General features: G+C 48.9%; 1 protein-coding gene across 1 annotated transcript; it reads left to right on the top strand.

Annotated features, from left to right (window-relative positions):
- The first annotated feature begins 10827 nt into the window (after positions 1 to 10827).
- Positions 10828 to 22100, top strand: GLRA4 (glycine receptor subunit alpha-4). The gene is made up of 7 exons (XM_031445437.2): positions 10828 to 11254; positions 14883 to 15013; positions 15306 to 15373; positions 16003 to 16226; positions 16365 to 16447; positions 17964 to 18104; positions 21097 to 22100. The coding sequence occupies exons 1-7, from the start codon at positions 11184 to 11186 to the stop codon at positions 21402 to 21404; spliced, it is 1026 nt and encodes a 341-aa protein (XP_031301297.1). The 5' UTR covers positions 10828 to 11183; the 3' UTR covers positions 21405 to 22100.
- Positions 22101 to 22855: the final 755 nt, after the last annotated feature.

Below are 22855 nucleotides of genomic sequence, written 5' to 3'. Positions count from 1 at the left end.
TGGCAACCAGCCTCCAAAGGCCCCCAGCACCTGCTCCTTTCTACACAAGATTTCCCCCAACAGGAATATTTCTTACTTCCTTGTTTTTCTTTTCAATAAAGATGTTAATTTTATTTCCCCTCATTTGTGCTTAATGTTCCAGCAGCCACATTAGCTTCTCCTCTGCTCTCTAGCTCCTCCCTGTCTCTCCCAACCTTTTTTCTTTCCCTGTCTCCCCAGCCTCCCTTTCCCTTCTATCTCCTCTTGTTTATTCTCTCTGTCCTCACAACTTCCTGTCCCCCTTCCCCCCGAGGGATATTTCTAAGCATCCCTTCTCCCACAGGTAAGACCTCATCCAAGATATTTTATCAGCTGCTCTTCTAACAGCCTAGTAAGTGTTGGTCTTTGCACTAGGCGAGGGCTATATGGTTCTCCCCATAAAGCCCACATCCTCTGTTCTGGTTTCCCCCTGCTAGGGGCGCTGTGTAGTAAAACCGCTTCAGCCCACAGAGCAGATGAAGGGAAAGAAGGGCTCCAGGGTCCAAGGCAATAATAAGAGTTTATCGAGTGCTGATGATGAGCCTGGCCCTATGGTGGAGTCTATTATCACATTTAATCTTTGAGACAACCCTGATGGCACAGGTCTGCTTTATGATCTCACCTTACAGGTAGGGAAACAGAGGCTTAGGCTGGTCAAGAGGGTCACACAGCTGGTAAGTGGTCAAGCAAGGATTTAAATTGAGGCAATCCAACACCGAAACCTGCGCCTTGGATGACTACTTTCGAAAGGGAAGGAAGATTCTGTCCTGACTCACTGAATGGGAGCAGGGTCCAGACATATCCTTTAATCAGCATTATTTGGAGGGGGCTGGTCAATATAGAGGTCCTGAATAACACATGTCTTTCTGCTTAGGTCCAAGGGAGCAGTGTGGCAGAAAAGAGAGCAAAGGATTTGAAGAGCTATTTTTTCATGCATCCAAAACATGTTTAGCAAATAGTTCCTGTGAGCCACTTCACTCAGCCTATCCACAGGCACCTGTGTTGCAGTAGAAAGACTGCTGGGTGCTCAGAGCCCTGTTTGTGAGGCCTGGTTCTCCACTTGCCATCTCTGAGCCTGTTTCTGGAAATACTACTTCTTGTGAGTTAACAAAAGTCGTGGCTTTAGAAGTGCCTGACATGAGAAAGATCAACTCTGGAGAGGCAGAACCACCTCTACATGGGAAAGTTCCACTGAAACAAAGGCTGGTTGGTGCTGAATTCTCCCACAGACAGGCTGGGCCTGGGGGCTCTGGGATCCCCCCTCTTGGGAGTGGCTGCTCACAAAAGCAAGGGTACCTGGAGAGGGGAGGGTATAGATCAGTGGTAGAGCTCATGCTTAGCATGCACAAGGTCCTGGGTTCAATCCACAGTACCTCCATTAATTAAAAAAAAAAAAAAAAGCAAGGGTACCCGAGGCTGCCTACTGCATCACCTCCTTGCCTCTTGGAGCACACAGTATCCTTTTTCCAGATCACTTCCTTTTTTTTTTTAATAGTTTTTTATGGGGAGGCAGTAACTGAGTTTTTATTTATTTGTTTATTTGAACGGAGGTACTGGGGATGGAACCCAGGTCCTCATGCCTGCTAAGCACGCACTCTACCCCTGAGCTTTTCTCTCCCGCCTCGAATCGCTTCCTTCTTGTGGTGGAAGAAGAGACGCAGCCCCTCTGTAGAACACAGCATTTGGATCTGACACCAATCTTCTAGGCTGACAAAGTCTCTGGATAAAGATGCTGAGGAAGCAACCTGATTTTCCTCATTATCATTATAATAGTTGGACATCATGGGCCCAGGGTTCCCAGGGAGGTTGGCCCTGTAGAACAAGGATTAAAGAAATGGTTTGGGTAAGGCGGGGAGAGGAATGCCCCAAAATGCTAAGAAAATCCACTCATTTCGTTGCTCTCTCTTGCTCTCGCCTCTCTTTTCTCTCATTCTTCTCCTCAGCTCTGTTCTGGGTTTTTTGTTTTGTTTTGCTTGGTTTGAGGAGGAGAATGATTTCCTGAGTAAACAGCGGAGGAAGCAGCTTGTGTGTGCATAATTCAGCTGACTTGTGGCTTAATATAAAGGGACTCACTTGGCCCTACTGCTGAACCTTTACTGCCAAAAGACTCAGGAAGATCAGATCACCTGGGCCGGTGGTTGGCAGGGAGGTGCTCCTGACTACCAGGTGCAGTGCGGAGGGCAGGTGCGCATGCGTGTGCCTGCCGTGAGGGGCGCGCGGCAAACGGCACAGAGCACACAGCAGAGGACTGCTTGGGGCTTCTGGTGGGAGGCAGTGATGTGATGGGGAGCAGCTGGCTTGGGAGCCAAAGTTTCTGAGTTTTACTCTAAGCCCCGTACTAAATAGCTGGGTCCCCTTCAGTCTGTCATTTTTCACCCTTTCGGTTCCTTCTTTTGCCTTCAAAAGAGGAGATTGGATTTGATCTGTAATATCCTAGCTATTTCTAACATTCTGCGACTGAGTGTTCTTGCAGGAGATTTTGAGGGGAATTCTAGAGCTTTGTCATTCACCCCATGCACGTATCTGCCATCGAATTTTAGTCTTTGCCCTCATTCCTCACCAAATAATATGTTTCAGGCACCAAATGGAAGCCCCAAGCCACTTCTAAACCACCTCTGTGTGCAAGTCAAGGCCACCACCCTTTCTGTTCATGGCAGGCTGGGTCAAGCTTCCGCAAGAAGACATCAGAGAGAACTTGAGAGCCAACTGCATTGTCCTTCTTCTTGCTGCCCAAGCACAGAGCAGGGTTGAAGAGGATTGATCACAGTGGGCAGGAGGTGGTGGAGCAGAGCAGAAAAAAATCAAGCCCTTTAGGGGGAAAAAATATTATATCTATCTATCTATCTGTCTATCTATCTATCTATCTATCTATCTATCTATCTATCTATCTACTGCATTAATTTCAGCCATGATTCATCTAGTGGCTGAAAAGATCCCCTTACTAACGTGGAGACAACCTCACCACTAACGAGAGCAAAGTTTGATTTGGAAGAAAGTATTGATTGTAGACTGACTATCCACTGTCCCTTAATGTTCTAAGGATCTAGTCTGTTCCCACTTGACTAGAGCAGCCAGTTGGGGAATAAACCTGCCTGGCTTTGACTCCTGGCTTCCTGGCCAACTTGTTTGACTTTTGGGGAAAAACAGGCCTGTTCTGCAGCCAAGCTCTGTGGAATGCAGGCTGGAGGAAGTGCAATTTCTTCCTCCAGAAGCCTAAAGAGTGGCCGTTGATTGGCAGGAAAGCAGGATGTTGTCCTTTCTCCACACTCTACACTCACATCCTGAGACCAGGGGGATCTGGATGGCAGATTCAAGACCCATGAGGAGTCAATTATTCCTTACTTCTTATTACCCCATCTTCAAATGAAGAGGCCTACCCTGGTCCTCACTGGGCGTCAGTAGACTTCAGTTTATCTCTGGAAGATGACACTCTGAACTTGCAGGTGAGGCGAGGTCTGAGTAGGTGCAGAGCCAGAGTGGAGAGGCAGAGTCTGAATATGGAATTGGACATGAGACAGAACACCTAAACATTTCCTGGACACTGACTACAAAAAGAAGCCTAATGTCATCTCTGCTTCAGTCTATCTTGTTGGTTGGCTTGAGTTGCACCAACTTGTGAACGTAGTATATTTATGTTTGGGAAAGTGGAGGTGGAATGAGAGTAGAGGGACAGAGAAGACAGAGATGTGAGGCAGAGACGACAGGAATGAACTGTGTTGTGGGTCTTTATTTTCCCATCTGTAACATGGATCAAGGAAGAACCAATAATAGCAGATCAGATTGAAACAAGGAGTTAAAATAAAGACACTGAGATGTATCTAATAATAGTTATAAATTCCACCATTTGGAACAAAAAAATCTTCTCTACCTCTGACAAGTTGGAAGCACTTGAAAGCCAGAAATTTCTCTACCACAGTAACTAGAACTCCTTTCCCATCTCTGCGGAGATAAGAGAATCCTCTCAGACTAAGGGGATGAGGAGGGCCCTTTGGAGTCATCAGAGTCTAGAGTGGACTCAGTTTTACCCCAGGATTCAATCAATTCAGTCAGCATGAGCTGAGACTCCCCAGGCACTGTCCTTCTTCTCACTGATTAACAGCTTCTCCAGGATTTGGTCACTGATTAACAGCTTCTCCAGGATTTGGTCACTGGTCTGAGAAGTATCTCTTTAGTTTCACTTTATCTGGTAAACTTCTGACTGTGGCTGGTTGCTGCTTGATCTTGAATGGAATCTGAGCCATCAAAAAAGAGCCACTTCAAGCTCTCTCCCTCTAGTAGCTCAGCATGAGCTGAGATCCCCTGCCATGCTTCCTGTTTCCTCTTAGATGCTTCTCTAAAGTGTGAAAATATTCATCTTTACTCAGTGAACCTTATAAATGGTCCTCTTCTCCTCCATTCTACCATTTCATAGACCCAGTTCTGTACCTAGAAAATAAGTTGGTCTCCCAAATGCTCTTGCTTAGGGCAATGCAATGGAGCAGACTTCCCTGGCTCCGTGCCACTGCTTGCTTGAAAATGTCAGGACCTCAGCATCCTATTTGTCTTTCTTGAAACTGGACCATAAATGTACTGAGTTTGTTTGCAGTTGTGAAACAGCACCTGCCTTTGACTCAGCAGTGGGCATACCGCTGTGGAAAGTGAGGGGATTATAGAACACGTGGGATGTAATGCCTGGTAGAAAGGCAATGTGAAGGTTACAGAAAGAAACTGACAATGGGCAGGAAAGAGAAGTCAGAGTCAAAGCAATGCTCTCTCAGTGTTGGATGATGTTGTTGCTGACCATGCAGGAGTGGGTGGCAGCGAAAGCTGCTATATGTGACCTGCTTAGGTTTGTTGTCTGATTAGCAGCTCGGGTGACTTTTTGGGAGTGCCTGTCATTGATTAGAATATGTCGCTTTGGGCCATATGCTGCATAACTGTCACAAAATGAATTAACTCACCTTGTACACAGAGAAGTGGTTCAATTTGGCACCTTACCTAGGAATTCCAATTTATCTGTGTGAGTGACTGTGGCTAAAAGGGCTTCATTAGTGAGGTATACGTAGAAACCACAGCCACAAATCAAAGAACAAGATCAACCTGCACTCAGGAAGAAAAGGACTACTCATCGCACCCCAACTTCATCACACCCCACAGTCGCACTCTTGGATCATAATTGCTGGTGGCACGGGCATCATCTTCAGACTATCAAGAAGTGCTCTGTGGAGGGGGAGGGTATAGCTCAGTGGTAGAGTGTGTGCTTAGCATGCACAAGGTCCTGGGTTCAGTCCCCAGTACCTCCATTAAAATATAAATAAATAAATAAAAATATTAAACTTAATTACTTCCCCCTCCCAAAAAAAGAGTACTCTGCAGTTGTAGAGACCAAACTAATAGTTACCAGTGGGGGGGAGGGGCAAATAAGGGTGAGGAGTGGGAGATATAAACTATTGGGTTATGACAGGATCAATGATGTATTGTACAACATGGGGAATATGGCCAATAATTTTGTAATAACTGTAAATGGAAAGTAACCTTTAAAATTGTGTAAAAAATAAAAATGTTTTAAAAGGTATGTGTTTGTATGTACCCAAGTGTGTGTACTCAAATGGTGAACACTACAGGAGTGCAAGATTAAACCAGTGCATCTTTTCTGATGTTAAATTCTAGTTCTTGCCGTATAAGGTTTGCTAATTTAACTATAACTCTATGGTTGGCATCAGTAATGCAAATTCAGCTTGCTGCATATTTCAAAGTACAGTCACCAACTAAATTCTTCTTTACTTCAGTGTCCAATATCCTATTGCAGCAGACATTGAATTTATTCATGGGAAAATCAAAAAAGAAGACAGAAAAGAAGACAGGAGGACAGACAAAAAGACAGACTGAAAGAAAGACAGAAAGAAAAGACAAAGACAGAAGAGAGAAAGGAAGAGAGGCAGAGAGAGAGAGACAGAGAATCCTAACTAATCGGAGACCAGTTAGAGAAGCACCACAGCAAGAGTGCTAAGAGTACCGTTAACCCCCTTAACTCTCCCAGTGAGGAAGGCGCTTATGAGTGGTCACAGACAAATATGTATGCACCACCAGAGATGCTCAAGGGATGTATATTTTGTTTAGGGTTGGATTATTGGAGGATAAGCTTCTTGGGAGGGTGTCTAGCAGGGGATGACCTGTTGTGATGTGACTAGCAGACAGATTCTGGAATAGCTGGAAGTGAAGCTTATTCCTGTCTCCTGAAAAGTCATCTCTCTTTTTTCTAGGCCATGTAATAAATGCCCAGCTCAAATGCTTTAAGAGGTACTCAGGCCCTGGGGCACTGCTGATGAGCCTGGCAGAACCTTCTCTGGGAGGGAATCACATCATTACCCCACTAGAATGTAAGCTACGTGAGGGCGTGGACTTCATCTGCTTTGTTCACTGTTGTAGCTACAGCACCTAGAACGTCTGGCATATGATTTCCACTCAATAAATAAGGGCATTCATGAATTAGTGGGAATGCGATACATCCACGCAGGAAACATTTATTGATATTTCCAAACTTATGTCATGTCAGGATTTCACACCTTACACATCATGGATATCACATTCGCCAAATGAGTGAAATAAGATATTCACAAGCATGATCACCAGCAAAAACCAATTTACTTTTGAGGACAGGCGTGACATGGTCCTATCAGCCCCAGAAAAGAATGTTTCAGAGTTATGAGAGCCAAGAGACAGGGAGAGTCAATGCAAACTCAGTGGAAACCTTAATGACACACTCCTGCACAGCTAGTGAATTGCTCTCAAGTAGCTGATGGGATGCGTAATGATTCTGAAGGTCTAGCAGAGGAGAAATGGTGCATATCTGGTGCTAGTCAACACACTGTCCCTGCATAGAGCCCCACTTCTCTGTTGTCCCCCAGGCACTGAACAGAGAGCCAGCAACAGGGGCAGGACCATTGCTCACTGGTGCTATCCTGGTGGTTGACAACAGGTTTGTCCTTGAAGACTGAGAGAAGCTTGGTAAACCTCTCCAGGGGCTCCCCCAAGTTCAGATACCTCAGGCTTTGGCTGCATAAAGCCATGCCTGAAATAGTCCATAAAAGAAGAAAGGCTGATCTTGGAAACATTGGGCTTAAACCAATCACTCTCCAAGTCTTAGGAGAGCACCGAACATGTCTAACATATCTGTCATTTTGTTCTTCTTCCTTCCTCCAGCTGAGTCGAGGGCCATGAGACTCCCACCATGACTACCATGGTGAAAATTTCATGCCCCCCCCACCACACACACACACATGGCACTTATCTCCCTGCGTCTGAAGAGCACAGGGGCTTCCTTCCTCTGCTGGCAGTGCTCCCTCAGCACCAAAAGCTGAGCCCCCACTTTCCAGTAAACTGTCACATCCTTGGAGGTTGAAAATGACCCTGAAAAGAAAAATTCACAGACAGCAAAAAGACACAGACTTGCTCCTTGGAGATCCTACTGAAATGCCCCGGTCCTTGTCAGCAGATTTTTTAAAAAGACGTCTGTCTTTTATTTCACAAATGCCCCCAACTCCTTACCCCAATGCTTCTGAAAAGTAGCTAATGCTTTGAGAGTTTTCTCAGACTGGGGACACTGCCTGACTTTTGGAGGTAACCCTCAGACCACTTTCTACTTCTGTAAGTGGGTAGGCAATATGGGGGAGTTAGGTCCAGGAAGGAATGCCGAATGACTCTCCAACTTTGCCCCCAGAATTCAGCCCTAGAAGTCACTGAATTCACCCAGTAATACCCATCCCAACATAGACAGGCTGCTCCTCAGACAGGTTTCAGGAAGTCTGCTTGTAAGGAGGGCACAATTGTAATTTTCCTTGCATAGGGCTGAAATGTGACAGACTCTTTCCTGGAATGAAACATTTATGAAAATGTGCTTCATCCATTTTTAGCATCTCAGTCGTTTTTTCATGATGAAATAATATCTTTCATCCTGAGAAACACTTTGCTTACTGTCACTCCCCCTCCCCAGACCAGAAGATGCCGAGGTCATCTTCAGAAAGTGTGACTTCCTGTTAGTAAAGGGAACTCTTGAATGGGCAACTCCCCTGCTTCTTGCCACCTCCTAGGAGCAGCTTATTCAGTACTTTGCCTCTCTGGTCTCTCTTCTTCTCCCAAAGAGTCGGCTTCCCTCACCCGAGGAAAGTCATATCCCTTCTACCTGCCAGCCCGACCCTTGCAGCCTCTCCTTAGAAGGCATCTCTCCTCCCAGGAAGCTGACCCCACTGTGCTCTCAGCACTCAGGGATCCCACAGGACACACAGAGGGTGAGACCTGAAACAGCGGACCAGTCCGAAAGGGCCTGTGCCTTCCATTAGCCAAGAATCTCGGATGACTTGAGTGTGAGGCCTTAGGACTAAAGGGCAAAGGACTGAAAACCACTTTCTTATTTCTCCTTATTACCATTACCTCCTGCTGGCCCTGTGTGTGTGTGTGTGTGTGTGTGTCTGTGTGTGTGTGTGTGTGTGTGTGTGTGTAACTTACCATTCTTCTTTGACAGAGAAAGGTGCAGAGGCCCTGGGCTTGGGAAAGTATCTCGGGGTGTCCAGGGTGCATCTTTTAACAAACGTTCACTAGTTGCCTAGAATGTGCCGGGCTCTGCACTGGGCCCCAGGGGATTGGGTGGATCTCGTGTCTCTGCCCTCAGGGAGCTCACCATGTATATGGAGTGGGGAGAGAGTCAAGTCAGAGAGCAACTGTAACGGAGTGTGGTGGGCACTGTGAAGGGGAAGGCCAGGGTCCTGTGGGAACACATTGGACGGTCTCCTAACCCAGACCTGAGAGGCGGGGGCGGAGGCAGTTCAAGAAGTCTTCCTTGAGAAGATGACAACAAAACTTAGCCTAGAACGGTAAGAGTGGAGGAAGGAGTTGCTCCGGCAGAGGGAACAGTATGTGAAACAATGTGGAAGCTGGACACAGGGGATTCTAGATGTGTCTGCGGAGGAGCAGAGTGACCAAGTCACACAGTTCCTTGAACTTCAGCTGGAGAGCAATGGGAAACAGTCGAGGCAGAGGAAGGGACATGATCAGGCTTGTCGGAGACAGTGAGTCAAACAGGATCGAGTGCTTCAGCTGCCCGTCCCCTGCCCCTGAGCTCACAAGCCTGGAGCTCTGCCCTGAGAGATGCCATCAGGCTTGGTTCCTTGCCGTTCCTGATGCTTATGGAAAATAAGCAGGGAGGGCAAACAAGTGCTATAGATGTTTTAAGGAAAATATTTTGTGTTTTGTGCTTACTGGCCAGAGAAGCGTGATTTGAGGCTTATAATGTTTCCCATCCCAATTCCAAAATCCCAGCTCCCCCCTCAACATTTCAGTGTGTAATTTTTAAAAGAATCTTCTTTCCTTTTCCTCTGTGCTTTAAAAATTCCTCTTCTTTAATAGGAACACAGCCACAAGGGAGATGCAGCCCAAGTTCCACCCATCCTTGCCTTTGTCGTTAATCCCTCTGAGTAGCACATGGGTGCCACAGAAGAACTGCGGTCCTCACAAACCCCTCTCTGGTGAGACTGAGGGGCCGCAGTCAGCTCTGGGCTTGGCCCCTATAAAGTGGCACTGACCCCTCCTCACTGATGCACACAGGAACTCAGAAAAGCTGTTGTGAAAGTTTCCACTGAAAAAGAAATAAAAGCCTTGGGCTTCTCCCTGTCATAATTTCAGAGGAGAGAGTGAGAAAATGGAGATAAAGGGGAGGTCGAGAGAGAAAAGAGGGATGGAGAGAAAGTGAGGGCGAAAGAAGGGGGAGGGTACAGACAGAAGGTGAGACAGAAAAGGAACAGGCAGGGAGAGGGAGATGGAGGGAAGATAGACTGAAGAAAGCTTCAGGGAGAGAGGGAGAGAACATAGAAAGAGAGGGAGGGAGGGAGGGGGGTGATGCCCTCCGGGAAGTCCCAGAACAGTTCAGGTGGTGCTTGGGCAAGTGCGGAGAAGGGTCCGACAGGGGAAGAGAGTTGCTCAGGCACCTGGATGCTGTAAGCCAAATAGGCAGAAGCAAGAGAGAGGACAGGCCCAATTTCTCTGCCTCTCCTCCATCCAGGGCTGCAGGCTGCTAGGTCATTACTCTTGGCCCCCTTGACTCCTCTGAAGCTTGCAAAGCCTGCTGTGTGCCAGGCCTGCCCTTCCCCTGCCGGGGACACTTATTCCTCCTCACAGCCTAGCTGGGCTGGGGAAAGGGTGTTTGGAGAGCTATGGAGGGCCAACCAAGCCCACCGAGATGACCTGAGGGAGGGAAGCAGACAGGAAAGAGGATGCGCATCTACAAGGAGCTGCGGCAGGCAGACAGACAGACGGACACGGACAGACTGACAGGCAGGCAGACCACATATAAGAAGGACTCCAAAGTTCCTCTGCGTCATCCAGCCCCCTCATATCAATCCAGAGGGTGGAGGAAAAGCCGCCCCTGCCCTCAGCCTCCTCCTCGCCTCCTCCCAGCCCCGAAGCTGTCAGCTGGAGAATACCCAGTGGCTCCGCCTAAACCCTCTCAGGTCTTTTTTACCCCTTATACAAACCATTAGGACTTTACAGTTCGGCCCCAGCTTGGCTCCAGGCTAAAAGGGAAACGGCTGAGGAGAAGGTGGAAGCAGGGCAGTCTGCGTGCACTCCTCCAGCTGGAGAGTTAGAAGCTGGACAGAACACCTCCGGCCCTCTCCAGGCGGCAGCAGCAGCCCAAGCTCCTCCCCAGTACACACGGATGCTCCAAACCCCACTCCAGCTGCTGGCGACTGTGCCTTTAAATTGCTGCTTTCGGAGGGTGCATCTGGGGGGGAAGCGGGAGGGAGAGAAACATCTTCCTACAGTCTCCCTCCTCCCTCCCCTCCAAGACTCTCCAGGGTTTGGAGAATGATTGCTGCCCAGAGAGAATCTCCTTCAGCTCCCGGGCAGGGCAGGCTGGCTGAGGCCCTCCGGAGCCCCCGGGCGAGCCGGTAGGGTTCTCTGTGTCCAGATCACTTCCAGGGGAATAGTTCTAGCCCCTGACTGGTAACGACAGGGCAGAGGAGAAGAGAGCAGAAGAGGAGAGAGAGCGCAACTCCTCGCTCCGGGCCCCCCACTCCAGTTCCTTGCAAGGCTCCCAAGTAGGAGGAAGGCTTTGTACTTTGGGCTTTCCCGCCACCAGGATATCCCCTCTCACCTTGGCAGCCCTGCTGAGAAGGACTCCGGGTCCCCGCGGAATGACCACTCTCGTTCCAGCCACCCTCTCCTTCCTTCTCCTCTGGACTCTGCCGGGGCAGGTCCTCCTCAGGTGAGCTGAGTGGGGATGAGGAGGAGGTGCATGCAATCGCTGGCCGGTGGGCAGCAGGGGCCTCTGGCACAGTTTCCTCAAAGTTTGCGAAAAGCCCACAGTCTGGAAGGCTCCAGGGGAGGACGTGGCCTCCCCCAGCCAGGACCAGGAGATTTTCATGCGGGATGCCACGGCCCCAGAGCCAGCCAGAAGGCTTCTGCATGGGTGAGAGCTTCCTGGGTCAGGGTAGGGGCTAGGCAGCGAGCCCCGGAACAGAACAGAACGGAACGGAAGCCATCTGTCCTGCCATCCAACCCAATCTCCCTACCAGCTTGGCCACACACTCCTCAAATCCTTAAAAATGACACCAACATTGGCCAGCTGCCCATGCAAGAGGCTTCAAGGAGCAGAGATTTGCCCAAAACCTCATCAGAATGAAGCTGGGTTAATCAAACCTTGGCCCTCTGCAGTTACCCTGCCCTGCCCCGGTGCGCCTGGCTCCTCACTATCCCCGAAGGGGTACTAAGTGGCTGTCATTTCCTAGGCTGGGGGGCAAGTCATGCTTTGGGCTGCCTGTAAACGGCCCTCCCGACCCATCCTCACTTCCTCATTAGACCAGGAGCCAATCTAGGTAGACAGGGTGAGCCGAGGAGGAAAGATGGCTGTGGCTTGGGCTGAACCAGTCATAAGAGTGGCTCCCAAGGTGGAGGGGGTGAGTGCCACTGCAGTATTGTCCTCCTCCTCCTCTTTGTTCCAAAGAGCACACCAGGACTGTTTGCCTCTGAGGGCCCTCCTGCCTCACTGCTGGCAGACACGTTACAGGGCAAGCTGGCAGGGATGAAGTGGGGGGTGGGGAGAGGATAAACTTCTTAAGAGTGAAAAGCAGCCCAAAGTGGAATAGCAGCTCAGCCGGAGTTGAGAGGGGAATGCAGAAGGGGGCACCCAGCTGGTGCTTGCTGGCCCTGCTGGAGGGGAGGCTGCCTCAAGGCCCAGGCTTCGGTGGCAGCCTTCCCACTTGGGTGGTTAGAGCCAGGCGGGCCTTAGGAAGTCTTGAATCCAAGTCTTTTCTTGTACATCAGGAAACTGAGGACTAGAGAAGGTGGGGGGTGACCTGGCCAAGGTCACCCAGGGACCAGGAACAGAATCAGAGTTCTCCCCCTCCCCCACCCCAGGACCTTCTGTGAGAAAGACTGTCAGCTCTGGAACCTCCTGAGTCCTGCCAGTGTTTGGAACTTTCCAGGAATGAAAGGGAGGAAGGAGAGGCCGCACACACAGTGACTCTGCTCTCAGGTCCGTAGACGAGGTAGCCCCGGAAGAGAGGGGCTGCGACAGGGGCGGGGGCCCAAGGAGGCTGAACCCACTGCCCGTCCCAGGGTCCTAGGGCTGGGGCTCCCTGGAGAGGTGACCAGAGAGGGAGTGCTGAGGATGGTGGCAAGGGTCTGGTTTCTCAATGTGCAGGACCACATGGCCTCCCAGCAGACGGGTGGCAAATGCCCAGCAGCAGCACCTGGCAGTGTGGACACCCCATGGTGAAGCCACGGGCTTCTGCCTGTTCCAGCTCCACCACCCGCCTCCTTGGATGTTCAGAGCCTGCTTAGGCCGCCTGTTCTGGCAGCCTTAGCTCAGGGCCAAGGTGGCCTCTGTCCCCAGGGTAAGAGCTCCCTCCTGCTCAGGGGATTCAAGGAAGCAGGCCTCTAGGGGTCAGGGTGCAGCTGCCACTGACCTTCCCCCAATCTGGCTCCTTGGCAACCCACCCTGGGCTGCTCGCATCATGATATTGCAGTAAATGGACTTAGTTTTGAAGTCAACAGCTCTGGGTTGGAATCTCGACTTTACCATGATAGTGAACAAGTCGGTTCACCCTGCAGAGCCTCAGTCTCCTCATTTGTATAATAAGGATAATAATAGTACTTATTGAGAGGGTTGATGTGAGACCTCTACTAGATCAAGCAGTTAGGTTTAGCATGGTGCCTCAGCGATTTTTATTATTCTATCAGTTACCGGTAGGCACACAGATTTACTGGGAAAAAGGAGCCCGCTGGCCCAAAGGAGACTTAGACCTAGAAGGCCAGTGGTCACCCCAGCCTCCCAGCCCTAACACTGAAGCAGCCTTGGTGGCAGCATGGGAGCTAGGCCTGGTGCCTGACACAGTGACGATGGCAGGACGGAGCAGAAGGCACAGGGCCCAGCCAGGAGGCCAGCCTGCACAACGCCCTGATCCTCACCCCTGCCTTCAAGCCCTTGCTGAGCTCTTGGTCTCTAGCTATTGACTGGTAAGCAGACAAGCAGACATGTGAAAGGACCTTGGCTGTTCTTAAAGGGAAACTTGGCAGGGGACAAGGGGGTAGGCCTTGAGGCCAGGCCAAAGCCCTCTGGCCCCTTCCTCAAAATCAAGCTGTTAGGGAGAAAAATGGGAGTTGACCTGTATAGCATGGCCACCCTACTGGGATGCTCGCCTGGGCTCCCAGAGCCCTGCTTTCCACGGCCTATTGTATTGCCAAAGCAAATTTACCTGCCCGCAGCTGCCACAACCTTGAACTGAGGTCCAGCTCAGGACATAGCTTCCTGCTGGAGCAAACACCAGAAGCCAAGCCGCCCTCTCCAGAATCTGGGTCCTAGCCTCTTGAGGGGTCAGCACAAAGGCCAAGCAACTGAAACCAACTCTCAGGGATGGAGATTGTCCTTGACTAAGCCATGTGTGCAAAATATTGCCACAACCACATTATTTCTGTCACTCTTCTTTGAGTGTGTTCAAAGCAACTTCAGAAAGAATCCTGGATGAGGCCTCAGCCTTGGGTTTGAGTCCTGATCCTGGGACATGTGTCACTCACCTGTGACAGCTGTGAGACTTCAGGCAAGTCACTCCTCTTCTGGTTGATTGGTTGGTTGATCTATCTATCTATCCATCCAACTATTTATTTATTTATTTAATAGATTCCACATATAAATGAGATCATATGGTATTTGTCTTTGACTTATTTCAGTTAGCATAATGCCCTCCAAGTCCACCCATGTTGCTGCAAATGGCAAATTTTCATTCTTTTTTATGGCTAAATGACATTCCATTGTGTGTATGTATGTATGTATGTATGTGTTTCCTTTATCCATTCATCTGTTGGGGAACTTTTGGGTGGTTTCCATGTCTTAGCTATTGCAAATGATACCGTTATGAACATGAGGGTATAGATTGCTCTTGAACACTGGCATCTCATTTCATTTGGATAAATATCCAGAAGTAGAATTGCTGAATTATACGGTAATTCTACTTTTAATATTTTGAGGAAATTCCATACTGTTTTCCACAGTGGTTACAACAGCTTACAGTCCCACAGATTACTCCTCCTTTGGAAGCCTCCATTTTCTCACCTGTAAAATGGAAATAACAGTTCTCGCCCCCATCACACTGAGAATTAGGAGGGCAAAAAGATCTAATATATGTGAAAGCAGTTTTCTAGGACTAACTAGTGAGTATGTTGGCTTCTGTTCTGGTCTTCTCATTTTGCAAATGGGCACCCAGAAACCCATCTCCTATCTTCCTGCCTGATGGAGAGACCAGCCGGAGGTGGGTGGGATCAGGGAAGGAGAGGATCTGCGATAAAGGCAGGATACAACTGATCTCAGTTATTAATTCTTTATCTCTCCTGTCCAGGGTGGCTTTGGCAAAAGAGGAAGTCAAATCTGGAACCAAGGGGTCCCAGCCCATGTCCCCCTCGGATTTTCTGGACAAGCTTATGGGGCGGACATCTGGATATGATGCCCGGATTCGGCCCAATTTTAAAGGTAAGAAGCATTCATCCTACCAAAACCCCTCCCTCCCCACTCCTTTTGGGGACACACTACTAAGCCGGCCCCTATTGCCTGCCTGCCTCAGGGACAGTAGGCTGGAGGTCCAGGGCTGGCTGTCATAGCTCAGAAGGAGCGTCCCCTCCCCCTTGCCCATGGATGGTCCTGTGTGTTGGGCACTGCCTTCTCCCAGCAGTGCCCTGGCCTCAAACCCAGGGAGAGAGTCTTGGAAACTTCTCCCAGACTCCTGGAATGCCCTGCCAATATGGCTGTGCTTTGCTACCCTTAGGCCCACCTGTGAATGTGACCTGCAACATCTTCATCAACAGTTTTGGCTCCGTCACCGAGACGACCATGGTAAAGCATCTCCCTGTTCCCCTCTTCCATTCTAGTGGGAGTGGGAGAAACTCACCAAATAGCAAGCCTTTCCTCCCTCTGCTGTCCTCTGTTTCCTGGTCATGGCTAAAGCCATGGGATGTCTGAAGTTGGTCACTGGGAGGATCTTTCCCCAGCCCCAGGTTTTAGTGGCTCAAGGCAGTCTAGCCTAAGCAGTAGATGTTCAAATTTGGGAGGTAGCTTGGTGCAGAGCACAGGCTTTGAAATCAGACAAACCTGCATTCAAACCCTGACTCTACCGTCTAATAGCTATGTGTTACTTAAATCTCTTTGTCTCAGTTTCCTCATCTGTAAAATGGGGATCATAACAGCACCTTCCTCTCAGGTTGGCGTGAGATTTCAGTGAGGTAATGAACATAAAGAAAGCACTTAGCAGAGGGCCTGGCACATAGTAAGTGCTTCATAAGTGTCTTTTCCCTCCCCACCTTTGCCGTATCAGCCCAAGGCAGGCTCCATCTCCAGTGGAAAATGCCCACTGCCCCTGAGATGTGGTCCCAGCATTTCCACCTCGTGGCCCTCCTGCCCAGGTAGGCTTGCTAGGCCCCCGGAATAGCACTGCCTATGATGGGCCCACCTCTCCCCCCTCCCAGGACTACCGGGTGAACGTCTTCCTGCGACAGCAGTGGAATGACCCCCGCCTGGCCTACCGAGAATATCCTGATGACTCACTAGACCTCGATCCCTCCATGCTGGACTCGATTTGGAAGCCAGACCTGTTCTTTGCCAACGAGAAAGGGGCCAATTTCCACGAGGTGACCACGGACAACAAGTTACTGCGCATCTTCAAGAATGGGAACGTGCTCTACAGTATCAGGTGCCACTGGTGGGCGGCCAAGAGAGTTCAGATCAAGGGGAAGAAGCCGGATAGAGGCTGAGGGGTGGGAGAAGGGTCCCCTGGGCTGTGCTGAGCCCCAGTAAGCCGATGTCACTTCTTTTTTACCGTCCCTGCCAGGCTGACCCTCATTTTGTCCTGCCCGATGGACCTCAAGAACTTCCCTATGGACATCCAGACCTGCACAATGCAGCTGGAGAGCTGTAAGTGTCCCTAGAGAGCCACAGAATGAGGCCTGAGATGCCAGATAGTTAACCCCATCCCATGATATTCCAGACAGGCAAAGGGGAGCCCAGAGTGGGGACGGACTTCCCCAAGCACTCACAGTCGGTTCTTGGCACAGGTGAGACTAGAAGCCAAGGCTCGCCAACACCCAGCCCAGCGTGGCTTTCCATCCCCACACTGTTGGCTGGTCTGGCTGCCCCATGGGGCCGGGGAGTGGGAAGGTGCCAGCCTTACATACAAATGTGCTTGTGCTGGTTGTGGGGGGCTATTTGAGGGGTACTTCCTCTGCCCAAAGAGATGCCTCTACCTTTACTTCCCCTGAGTTAAGGCACTCAAGATGCCTATAAAAATCCAGAGTTGGCAGGGCAGGGGAAGTCTCTGAAAACTGATTCCTCACGAATGCAGATAACCTTTGTAGAGAGGTGGGAGAGGACAGTCCTGCGCGTAGGGCAGTGCCCAGGGGAACGAGGTCAGCTGAGGGCTATCAAGGACAGGGGATGTCAGTCTGCAGGGGGTGCCCCAAGTGCAGAGAAGCTAAAGGATGACAAGGCTGGACCTATGTCCTCTCCTTTGCCATCTCCTGGGCAAGTGAGACTGTGAGCTCAGGAGTCATCCATTAGCTCCTCAGAGAAGACGGCTTATCAGGCTTTTTTCCAGCATAGAACAGCGGTGGGTAGGATGTGTCCCATGTGGTCAGCTTTGTAGAGTTCATAAACCACGTTCACATCCAGGTGCTCATCACCTCGTCATAACGACTCTGAAAAGTAGGTGGGGCATCTTACAGAAGGGGAAGTGACTTACTCAAAGTCACAAAGCTCCTCAGGGCAGAGGCCCTACACTGGACATCTGTGAGCCTTGGTGTCCCTGCTCCCATTTCTACCTGACCTGTGTGAATATAGTCATCTCTGTGGCAAGAGCCTTCACAAACTGCTAGCTATCTGCAAGCAACTTGGCATTTTTGGATGTTAACTCTCAATTCGCCCCAGTTCAGGGCCCTGGCCAGGAGTCTGTGGTATGCACATTGTCCCATGCACGACCGGCAGGGTATAAATAGCTCTTTCCTCCCCAGAGTGCGATGGCAAAAGCCCCAGCTCAGAGGCTGGCTCAGCTCAAGACATGTGGTCGGTACACATGCTTCCTCCCCTGGGTTTGAGATGGGGCAGGAGGTTCCCAGCTGGGTTCCTTAACATTTTTCCAACCCTTTTGACGTGCTTTCTAGGTCTGCCAGGATCATTTCTCCTGGCGCATTGCTAAAGCTTGAGAACTAGGTAGGAGAGGAGTCTGGAATCTTTCTGATTTACCCACTTAGGCTGGGTCCATGAGATGACTGACCAAGCACCCTCTTCAAAAAAGGGTTTCCTCTTGAAGATGAGCATGAAGCGCCAAAAACCCAGGCTTTATCCCTCATATGTTCTTTTTTTGCCAGTTCTAACCCTCTCTACCCCCACCCGACACCCACAGTCTGCAGCTCTCTGCCATCTTTGTCACTTTCAGTTGGCTACACCATGAATGACCTCGTGTTTGAATGGCTGGAAGATGCTCCTGCTGTCCAAGTGGCTGAAGGGCTGACGCTGCCCCAGTTTATCCTACGGGATGAGAAGGATCTAGGCTATTGTACCAAGCACTACAACACAGGTAAAAACCCAAAGTTATTACCGGCTGTGGGTCACACAAGGGCCTCTAGATGGGAGGGAAAAGGGCCAGGCAGCCAGCTTCTACCTAAGGTCCAGTCCATGCCAGATGTGGTGCTAAGTAACTTCGTGTGTCTTATCGCATCATGGTAGGGATGATCAGCCCCATTTTTCAGAAAGGGAAGACTGAGGCTCTAAGAAGTTAAACCAATAGCCCAAGTCACACAGTTGGTAAATGGCTGATTTAGAATTTGAATCCAGATCTGTCTAACGCCCATGGTCCTGTCCCTGTCACACGCTGCAGAACAAATGGGCCTGCGCCTGTGAGTGGCAGGAGTGTTCCATCTGTCCGGGGACCAACTTTGTATCGAAGGTGGAGAATCAATATCTGGCAGTGGTCCGTGGTTGCACTGAACCAGGAGAGAATAGAATTCAGGGCACCAGTGGGCTTCCCATCCACACATCCTACCACTGCCCCCACTGCCCAACTCTCACGAATGGGCTTGGTTTCCCAGGCATGAAAAGTGGGCCAAGAGGGAGGGTGGGTGTTTATAGCTCAGTGGTAGAAAACGTGCTTAGCATGCACGAGGTTCTGGGGTCAATCCCCAATACCTCCATTAAATACATAAACAAATAAATATAAATAAATATAAAAAGGAAAGGGAAGGAAAGTGGAGCCAGGAAATGGAGAGGAGCTACTTTTCCAGCCTGAGCATCTGCTCCCTGCAGCTTCCCTGATCACTGCTGGTTTCTCATTTGCCCTGGCAATTTGGCTGTGAAGAGCTATGACCCTGAGATAGAGGCTACAAGCTGATGAGGGGAGCTCCTGGGTTCCTCCTACTATGTGCTGATGTGCTCTGGGTGCAACCTATAAATATATGTGTTCGTGTACATGGGGGTGCAGGGAATGGGGAGAGGAATGAGCCATTGAACTTAGAAAATGCTGGGGGGAGTGTAAATTGGTATAAACTCTTTTAGGAAAAAAAAACCTGGCAATTTGTATATAGATCAGTGGTTCTCAAACTTTGATGTGCGTATTTCCCTGGAGAGCTGTTAGACTATTGATTCCTGGGTTCTACCTCTCAGAGATTCTGATTACACGCACTTGGAGTGAGGTCCAGAAATGTGTGTTTGAATAAGCTTCCTGAAGATTCTGATGCAGGTGGTCCAGGGGCACAATAAGAAATTTTAGTCTAGAAGCTAATTTTTTTTCCTTACCTATTGATCTGGGAATTCTACTCCTTGGAATTTATTATAAGGATATAGCCCAAACTATCATATTGACTTTAGACTTTTATACTAGCAAAAACTTGGAACTGTTCTAAATATCCACCAATAAGGGGAGAAGTTAAGCAAATTACATAGCGCATCTACTTGGTGGAATATTATCCAGACATTCAAGAGGATGCTTGCAAGGTGCTTATAACAACATGGGAAAGTACAGGTGGAAAAGGCTAAGATTTGAAGTTGTATACACAGAATGATTCTATTATGGTACAAAAGCATGTGTTTAAAAATCCTGGAAGGAGATAGCACAGTGTTTCTAAAGCAGTGTGATGTAAGGGATGAGAGCAAGAAATTTGGAGTCAGATAGAGCTGAGTTTGAATTCTGGTTGGCTGTCCATGAGAAACCTAACTGAATCCCTTTGAGCCTCAGTATCCCTACCTGTAAAATGGGAAATAATAATTTTACCCACCCCAAAGTGTTGCTATGGGATTTAAATGAGATAAACTATATAAAGTCAGGGCACTTAGTCGGGGCTTAATAAACATTAGTTTATGAATATTATTCTTCCTTTTCTACTTCTCACTTTTTTTCTACTTAAACAAGTGTTCATTTTGTTATTGAAAGCAGAATGGCTATTACAAGAGAAAAAAAAAAAAGGAAAGAAGGAAAGAAAATACGGAAACCGAGCAAAAACATGTCACGGCAAGAAACCCAGGGTGGGGTGAGGTGGGGTGAGGTGGGGTAGGCTCGGGAAAGAGTAGGAGATCACAGCATTGAACAGCACGTCAAAGCCATAATCAGTCATTGATGAAATCACTAGCCTTCTGGATTCAGACAGTCCTGCTAAGAGCAAGCCTAGGCCAGAATAAAATAATAATATCTATAGCCTCTGCCTTTTGCTTTGGTTATCCTAAGCCTCTGCTGCTGGGAGAAGCTCTGAGCTAGTGTTTTCTTAGCCTTGGGGCACGGAAAGCAGGGTAAAGTGAAGACAGTTGGCAGAGGAGGCGAGCATCGGTCCATGTGCCCGGGGCCAATGCACTTTTTGTTGGTGGCAGAGAGTGCTGCTGCCAGATGCTCTCTGGGAACCCGCTGCACGCAGTCCAGAGCTGGTCTCTGTTAGACATTGTTTCAAGATGTTTGCTGTCCGGCTCTTCTTACTTGCTTAAGACACAGGCAGTGTTCATTTCAGTGAGTCATTGCCCGAGTTTCAGGGGGTACCAGCATGCTCAAGCCAGGCTGAGATTTGAGTGGCATCTAAGCTCATCACTTTGGTAACAGTGATGATAGTACCAGCTACCTATGTGCTCAACACCTCTAATGCATTATCTCATTTAATTCCTACCATTGCCCAGCGAGGGAGATGCTATTGTTATTACTCTATTTTACAGGCAAGGAAACTGAAGCTTTAAAAGCTTAGGTGTTTCACCTGAGGTCACACAGCTAGTAAGTGGAAAGTTCAGGATTCAAAGCCATACAGTCTGGCTCTGGAGCCCTCCCACTCTTAATCCTCTTGCAAAGTTGTCAAGGGGAAGGCCTTCTGGTGCAAACTAAGAGTGCTGGGAGCAAGAGGTCAAGTCCTTGATGGCAGCTCTGAGAGCTTCCTTGAGACATACGGCGCTCCCTGGGGCCATTTTGAAAGGCTCATTTATTGGCCCAGCTTAGATGCCCAGAGGCTGGCCCACAGAGATAGGGCTGCCCTAGTCCTGCCTCTCAGGCTCCGCGGCAGGCTGGGGACCTGGGGCCTGATCCCTGACCTCTTTCCTTGCAGGGAAATTCACCTGCATCGAGGTAAAGTTTCACCTGGAACGACAGATGGGCTACTATCTGATTCAGATGTATATCCCCAGCCTACTCATCGTCATCCTGTCCTGGGTCTCCTTCTGGATCAACATGGATGCGGCCCCTGCCCGGGTGGGCCTAGGCATCACCACCGTGCTCACCATGACAACTCAGAGCTCTGGCTCCCGGGCCTCTTTGCCTAAGGTGAAGAGACATGCAAGGGAACTTGCTTTCTGTAGAGCTCCCCATTTCCCATTCATCCCGTTCCCTCCTGCTCCCTATTCTCCTTGGATTTAAGGTAGAGAAGAGCCATTGTGCCAGAGCAGGTGGCTGCATTCTCTTCCCACAGAACATACTGCTAATAATATTGCTAACTGTGTGGAAGCCAGGGCTGCAGCTGCTGTCTGGCTAGGGAACGAGTAGAGACAGTGCCTGACTTACTTTGACTTTCAGCAGGAAATTCTAGCGTGTCCAAAATCAAAAGACCCTTAGCAAGTAGGAAGTCCCACTCACTCATGTTACAGATGATAGCAATGCAGCCTAGAGAGGTAGAACGACCTTCTCAAGATCATGCCTTATAAGAAACAATCAAAGAAATACAAGGATTTTAAACCGACATCCTTTTCTTGCTATGTCAGAAATTGGATACTGTTTCACAGAGCTCTAGGGACAGTGTCCACTCTTTTGGGGGAGACAAAACCTTGAGGTAGCAAATAGCAATTAAAGTCAGTGGGCTCTGATTGTCTGGGGCCTGGCAATATTTTGATGATGCAGATATTGTGCTGATGGGACTGGGCCCAGGTTCTCCCTGCCTCGTGTCTTCATATTACAGAAGTTAGAGATCATCACCTCAGTGTCCTTACAGTCAGCAAGACTCTGAGAAAATCAGGGAGCAAGCTCATTCATTCATTCAATAAAGATTTATTGAGCAAGTACTATATACCAGGAACTGTACTAAGCCATGGAGAAATAACAGGGAACAAAAACAACACAGGTTTTGTGGATCTTATCGTGAACACATTCTCTCTTGCTCTGTTTTGATGTTGAAACCAGGCTCTGTGATCTCTCATCTCCCAGTGTTTATTCCTAAGAAGACTTTTACCAGGGACTGCAACAGGGGGTAATCTGGACATCCACGGTGAATTTACAAATTTACTTTATGGTGGAGGGGGTAGTGGTTAAGAGTAGGGGATTAGTCAGATTTGTATTTGAGCCCCAGCCTCATCCTTTACTGATGGTGATCTTAGGTAAATTCCTTAACCTCTCAAATCTCCTCGCCTGTAACATGGGAATAAAAATATTACCTCTTCCATAGGGTTATTGCAAGAAATAAATCAGATAATGTATTCATACAGAGAACAGTGTTTGACACATAAGAATCGCTCAAAAAATGTTAGCTATTGTTATAATTATTAGGTGTTTAGTTGGAAAGAACGGGGTGGTGGACCTAGGCCTAAAGCAGATGGTGGTGTCCCCAATTATTTTTGAGACACCAGGAAACCTTTGAGGTAGTCTAAAGCCCTCTATGGATAAACAGTGACAAAACTCAGATTAAGATCAAGTGTTGCAGGTGAAGTTGTTTAGTGCCACTGCCACACAAGAAGGAAAATTCTTTTCTAGATCAGGAAGGTGCTGCAATTTATGCCTTATTCCTGCCAGTGAAACGTCTTCCTCCAGTCCCCCCTTGTTAGCAAGAACGGTCCATCTGCTCCCAGGAATCACTTCGTTTCCTTATATGGAAAAAATGG

This window comes from Camelus dromedarius, chromosome X, assembly GCF_036321535.1.
Source record: "Camelus dromedarius isolate mCamDro1 chromosome X, mCamDro1.pat, whole genome shotgun sequence".
Lineage (NCBI taxonomy): Eukaryota > Metazoa > Chordata > Mammalia > Artiodactyla > Camelidae > Camelus > Camelus dromedarius.
This window is presented reverse-complemented; position numbering and strand designations above follow the sequence as displayed.